This window comes from Aptenodytes forsteri, unplaced genomic scaffold, assembly GCF_000699145.1.
Source record: "Aptenodytes forsteri isolate BGI_AS27 unplaced genomic scaffold, ASM69914v1 Scaffold72, whole genome shotgun sequence".
NCBI lineage: Eukaryota > Metazoa > Chordata > Aves > Sphenisciformes > Spheniscidae > Aptenodytes > Aptenodytes forsteri.
Genome location: NW_008796193.1, coordinates 351293 through 357594, shown reverse-complemented (window position 1 = coordinate 357594; position 6302 = coordinate 351293). Strand labels below are relative to the sequence as shown.

Sequence of the window (6302 nt, the reverse complement as noted above, 5' to 3'; positions counted from 1 at the left end):
TTTGCCCATGAACTGGACTATCGCAGCAGAAATGTGTACCAAGGTAGTCTGTGATGCTGTGAAAATTAGAGCACCAGGCAGTGACCATCTGATCACCAGTAGATGGTAAAAGCTTGCGGATGACTCTAGCTTGTTAACCTTTCGTTTCCCCATGCACCTTCTCCATGGCCCCAAACTCCATCGCAGTTTCTGGGCAGGTGGTAGAAAATGGAGCTTTTGCAGGGAAATTCCTATCATAGTGAAGAGCAGGATGTTGTTTTTTTAACATCTCTTTGCACGTTTTCTGTTAAAACAGAAAAAAAGCAGTAAAAGTGGCATCCTAAGTTTTCTGGTCTAAAAGGCTCAGACTGTTTGGCAAAGAAACTAGGGCTGGTTGTCTTCGTCACTCAGGTCACAGACTGACCTACTCAGAAGGTGAATGGGGTTGCCCTCAGAAAGTCTGTTGCTGCAGAAGTTGGTACATGCGTGTGGTGGAAGAGCTGAGTACCATCAGCAGGAGAAGACACTAAGGAAATGGAATTGAGCACCAACAAGTTGGTCTCTGCCTCATGCTCCTGCACGGTGTTAGGTGAGTCAGTGCATTCACTGTGCTTTTCCATTTCTGGATGCCCAGTTTTGAGCCCTCATGGTACGATGGAGAGAGATGCTGAGCACTCTGCTGAGCAATAGCATCACACACAAGTCAGAGGGAACTGAATTCACGCTTCACAAGCATCCTCAATTTTGCTTTCCCTTGCTACTGAGTGCTTGACTGTATAGTCATCATAAAGCTCTTTCACTGTGAAGTGAATGCAAATCTTTTCCATTTCTGGATGCCCAGTTTTGAGCCCTCATGGTACGATGGAGAGAGATGCTGAGCACTCTGCTGAGCAATAGCATCACACACAAGTCAGAGGGAACTGAATTCACGCTTCACAAGCATCCTCAATTTTGCTTTCCCTTGCTACTGAGTGCTTGACTGTATAGTCATCATAAAGCTCTTGAAAGAAAGAAAGAAAGAAAGAAAGAAAGAAAGAAAGAAAGAAAGAAAGAAAGAAAGAAAGAAAGAAAGAAAGAAAGAACGAAAGAAAGAAAGGACAGACACAATTATGAAGAATAATAAAAAAGAGCACTAGTCAGAAAAGTCAAGAGAATGGTAAAAGAAGTGGGTGGGGACAGGGGAACATGAAATGGAACTGGAAAGATCCTTACAGTCTTTGTCCATCCTTTACCCTTCACCTAAGTCAGCAGTGAAATGGACTCGTGATATTTCAGAAAGAGGATCCTAGATGACAAAGGACAGAAGAAAGGGAAGTGTTCTTCATTTGCATTCTGGTCCCAGGAGTGTGGGGGTCTCTCACAAAGTGCAGGGAAAGGAGGACGGACCTGCAGTTCTGGGAGAATGGGAGAAGTTGTGCAGATAGTGGTGTTTGTGATGGCTTTCATCAGCTGCAACGGTGAGTAAATGCTTCAACGTGTAAGAACAAAAATCAGAGTACAAAGAGGGTAGGGAAAATCTTTTGAATTACAGTGTCTTAATTTTTAAAAATTGTCAAATGTGGAAAGTCTTTAGTTTGTTGTATGAAAAATAGAGCCTGAGAATTCACAAGAGTCTCCTTTGGTATCAGATACAACAAGGTGCTTTTAAGAGTGGAGCAAACAGGGCAGTATCGGGCAAAAGGTCAGCTCCCATCCCCAAAGCAAGAACAAAACAGGATTGTTCAGGACCCTTGGAGAGGACCTGCTCTGGTGTGTTAGCTTCCAAAACAGTCTTTGTGAGGCTGGAATATGTATTATTCTAGAATTTAATAATGTATCACTATTGTTCTGCTAGCATGATCCTGGGAAGAAGAAGAGCTGTAATTTTGAGACTAGGTGTGGGCACACACATGATTCCCCTTGGTCTCTCCTGATCTGTTGACTCTCTACGTGCATTAGGAGAGGTAATACTGGAATCTTTGCTTCGATTCATGTGCCCATGAGGCATATGTGCCACTCCCAGGGCACATTATGACACTGACACCAGCAGAGGAAGGTTTTGGGAAACAGGAGAAAGGTGCTTTAACAAGTTGTATACAGAAGCACAGAATTGCTCCTGACATTTAGAAAAATGGGTTGAAGTATGTTCCCCATTTCATCATAAAAAAACAGCTTTGGAGATTTCTGGGGTCTGCCTCTCAAGCAACTTATTGTGAGTTAATGCAGCTGAACATAACCAGTGCCTTTCTGGGGAGGAGGGGAAAGGGGAAGCGGGATAAGGGGGTATGGGTAGAGGTGAGCCAAGTACAGCTAAATTCAGGTAATTTGCTACTTACAAGAGGCACTTCCCAGAGGAGCTGTGGTCTCAGTGGGCAGACAGCTGGAGAGATTGGGAGAATGAGCCGGGTACCACAAAATCCGCCCCCTCTTCTGTGTCCACTTGAGTGCTCAGCAGGGTGCTTATCTGGTTAAAGCAGGTATGATCCAAGCAATCTAGGTCAGATCTGAAGTTCTCTAAGGCTAAAGCAAAAAGATTGGGTTTGGTCCACTGCTCCTCTTCCAGGTCCAATACTTCAAAACAGATCCCTAAAGGCTCCTACCTGCATGGCGCTTCCATGCCACCAGGACAGCTGGTGCTGGCAGGCTAGGAAGGAAGATGCTCAACCATTTTAGAAAATGGGCCAGAAATGTAAAAGTTTAATTTTTTTTCCATTATCGTGCATTATAGATAATACAAATCCCTCTGATCAGTCTTCTAATCTCTAACATAGCCCTTAAGGTTTTCGCCTGGTCCAGCTCTATTTCCCCCTGGTGGGAGAATTCACATTGTTTGTCTGGAAGACCACATCCCCGTTTAAGAATTGTCACTGGGAGGAAATACTTCTTTTGAAAATGCTGTCTCAGGGATTTTTATTTTGCTGAGTTTCTCCCATTCCTTCCAATCAGCTCTCCTTTGGAGTCATCCCTGCTAATGTTGAAATTGGTCATATACAGAGTGTAGCTGCTCTGCAGGGAATCAGTGGATGCTGGCAGCTATTTCACGGAACACAACAATGCAAAACAATATGGGAGAGATGTTTAAATAAAATTGTGTCCAGATTAATACACTGGATAGAAAACATACTTGAATTTGAGTGTACCAAATGCCTTGAGGGTATTTCTGAGCAGTTTTCCAAATAGCTTCCACCCTTCTTAGTTTTTCTTGGTGGGAGTCTGTGAGAAGAGGAAGAAGATAAATGGAAAACCTTTAAAAACTGATACATCAAGCAGTTGTGTTTGACTGGGATGTGAGATTTGAAGAATGGAGCTGTGCCTGCCCTCTCAAAGTCATCTGGTAAAGGAAAACAAAAGCTGCATGTCAGAAACAAGCTTCCACTATGCTCAGCCCCAGCAGTCCCCTCAGCTGTCCCCGTGGACACAGATCCACAGATGTTTGCCTTCCCCCAACTGGCACCTCCTGTTAGCTCTGGGACAGGCTGTTGCACAGAGAAGTGCTTCTCCCCACACAGCTATACTGCTGGGTCCTGTGAGTACCAGGGAAGTTGCATAAAAAAATAGTGACATTAATGAATGCAAACATGTTGCACTCATTGTTAATTGCAGTGAAGCAGTAAACTTGCTTTGTTTATCCTTCCTCCCATATAGAAGGTAGAAGTCAACACTGCAAGTGGTGGTGTCAGAGCATCCCGTGTCAGTGGGGGAGGCCGTTGCTGTTTGACTCATCATGTGCAAGTGTAAGCAGAAAGCCAAGCAGCTGAAGTAGGGTGTAAAGGCTGGCGCTAGGGAGCAGGAATAAGAGATGCTCCTTAAGGTCTTGTGAAGACTGTAGCTGTGATGCTGCCACTAGGAGCAGGATTTGTGCCTCTCTGTACCGAGAAGGAATTGAGAACTGGAAAGTGTCCAGGGAGAAACAATAAAAATAGCCATGAGGTCAGAGCAACTGTTCACTTCCCTATGCTCAGTGAGGTGGGGACAGGCCCTGGTTTAGCTGGCTGTGGTCTACAGCACGTCTAAGATGTGGCCGCATGCTGACTTCCACCGCCTAGTGATTCCCGTCTATCCTAAGGACGTTCTCCTCTTCTGCTGCGTTCTTATTTCTTCCCTTCAACTGTTGTTCCCTGCAGCCCTCCTGGATCTGTCTGGTGTTCACCAGGTAAAGGGCACATGGATGGGATCCACCACTTTACCGTGTACCTACATGCCCTCAGAAGGTTTCACACAGCAAATGCTCATCTGGAGCATGGAGCGAGATTATAGCACCTCTACCATCTTTCGGAGGGATGATTCTGGTGACCATGTCTTGTTGTCTCGGTTCCGAGAGCGGGTCAGTGTGCCAAAGCATAGCCCAGGGAACGCCTCACTCCTAATCGAGAACCTTGAAATCCCTGACAGCGGACACTACACCTGTCAAGTCATCTGGAGGTCTAAAAATAACAGCTTGATAACAAAGGAGGTGACCACTATGGTTAAAGTTGTCAAAGGTAAATCCAGCAATAAAGCCCTGCTCTTGTGTAGCCAGTCTAATCCACAGAGCATGTAGGAGAAGCAGCAGCTGGTGGGAATAGTCTTCACCATACTGTCTACCCACATCCAGGCTGGGTGTTGAGGCATCCTCTTCCCTTGCTATGTTAGCCCTTCTTCTCCACTCGTGGAGGTGTAGGGATGGACTGGGGAAGGGGGATCAGTTAGTATACACCCCAATCTGGATCTATCAATGGGCCACTTGAACCCATGGTGTTTGAGATAACATCCAGATCTCGTTTCGGTTTTGTGCAGGTAGCCAGCATCTCTGTGGTTCTTGTAGCAAGTGGCACAGCAAGTGGGTGTTGTACTAGCCAAATCTGCTTTCTCCCCTTCCCAAGCATCCTCAGTGTGTGCTAGAAAGAACTGTCTTTCTGCACGGGGGGCACCCACTCAACAGAGCAGGACTTGTGTGATATGGCAGTAGCAATGGTGGCGTAGCTGGTGTAAACCTGGCTTTAGGCACAGGTGAACTTAACCTGTGCAAGAGAGGGAGAGTGGTGGTGGTGGCCCTCTTCTTCCTGGGAAAGCACTGAAAGCCAGAGCGTGAACTGTGGAGGGGGGGGAGGACCCTTCCCCACTTCAGCCAGGGCCAGCATGACCTGGGCCCCATCTGCTTTGTCTTCCAGTTGCAGTGACCAAGCCCGTCATCAGGGCCGGCGAGCTGGGGCTGACAGTCCCGGCAGGAGCCAGGACCAGCCTGACCTGTGTGGCCAGCGGGTCCCCCCCCATCAGCTACCGCTGGTTCAGGAGCGCCCCGGGAGGGAAAGCCCTGCTCCTGAGCAGCCAGGCCGAGCTGGCGTGGGACAGCCTGCGGCCCTCCGACACCGGGAAGTACTACTGTGAGGCAGAAAACAGGGTCAGGGCCGGGGCTGTGCAGCAGAGCGACACCGTTGAGCTGACAGTGAGAGGTGAGTCCCCAGCCTAGAGCTCCTCATCTCCGCTGCACAAGACTGAGGCAGGGAGTTTCCTCTTTCATAGCAGGATCAGACATGTAACGCTGAATATGAATTGTGTCTTGATTGCCACCCAGAGAGGAAACCACAGGGACTGACATCCTCCCTGCTTCAGTGTGCCTGATCATGGCAGGGGTCAGGAAAATATCCTCTGTGTCTCTCTGGGACCAGGGCTGTGCACAATGGGAGCCTGGCTCCTGCCCTTGGCATGTCTTGCTCTTACCTGGCTTGTACTGCAGACAGGGCATGAGGGAAATGGCCTGATGACCAGTCTCTCCCGCAGAGTCCCCAGTCACACAGCAGCCCAGCCCTGAGACCGACAGGCACAGCAGACCCCCACTCACCCCCCAAGGCGATGCACCCCAGCGAGTGCCCACAGGTAAGCAACCTGGGCTGCAGGGGAAGGGTTGCCCGTAGCAACGCTGGTCTCCGGGAGGGATGCCATTTCAGAGGGGCCTCCCATTCCCGTAGGTGAGTGGAGTTCCATGCTAGAAAACACAAGATTTGCGCTGGCAAGGGTAGGTTGACGAATGCTGTCTGTAGACCAAACACCAAACCTGGCTGCTGCAGGGAACAAATCCCTGGCCTGTCAAACATCGGGTTTTCTCTAGGCAGGAGCTGCCCTCCCGGCTGCCCATCCACAGACCTGCCGGAGTGCACTTATTGCCTGAAGTTTGCTTTGTGTTTCTGCCTGAAAGGGGCTGAAAACGCTAGCGCTGACCTCAGCCCCAGCCTTCGCGGTTTGTCTGGGGTTTGGCTGCAGTTGCAGGTTTCGTTCGGTTTTAAACCACTTTAAAAGCGTGTTTCGAGGCGCTCCCAAGCCCCGCGGCTCTGCTAACGGCGGGCGGGCGGGCGCGGGGGCTCGGC

The 6302-nt window shown here is 48.8% G+C and overlaps 1 protein-coding gene across 1 annotated transcript in view; it reads left to right on the top strand.

The window, feature by feature from the left end:
* The first annotated feature begins 1381 nt into the window (after positions 1-1381).
* Positions 1382-6302, top strand: part of LOC103906215 (V-set and immunoglobulin domain-containing protein 4-like) — a 7018-nt gene continuing 2097 nt past the window's right edge. Inside the window, 5 exon segments of the mRNA XM_009288085.1 lie at positions 1382-1436; positions 4083-4439; positions 5109-5390; positions 5719-5814; positions 5907-5953. Of these exon segments, the coding sequence (XP_009286360.1) occupies positions 1382-1436; positions 4083-4439; positions 5109-5390; positions 5719-5814; positions 5907-5953 (837 nt within the window).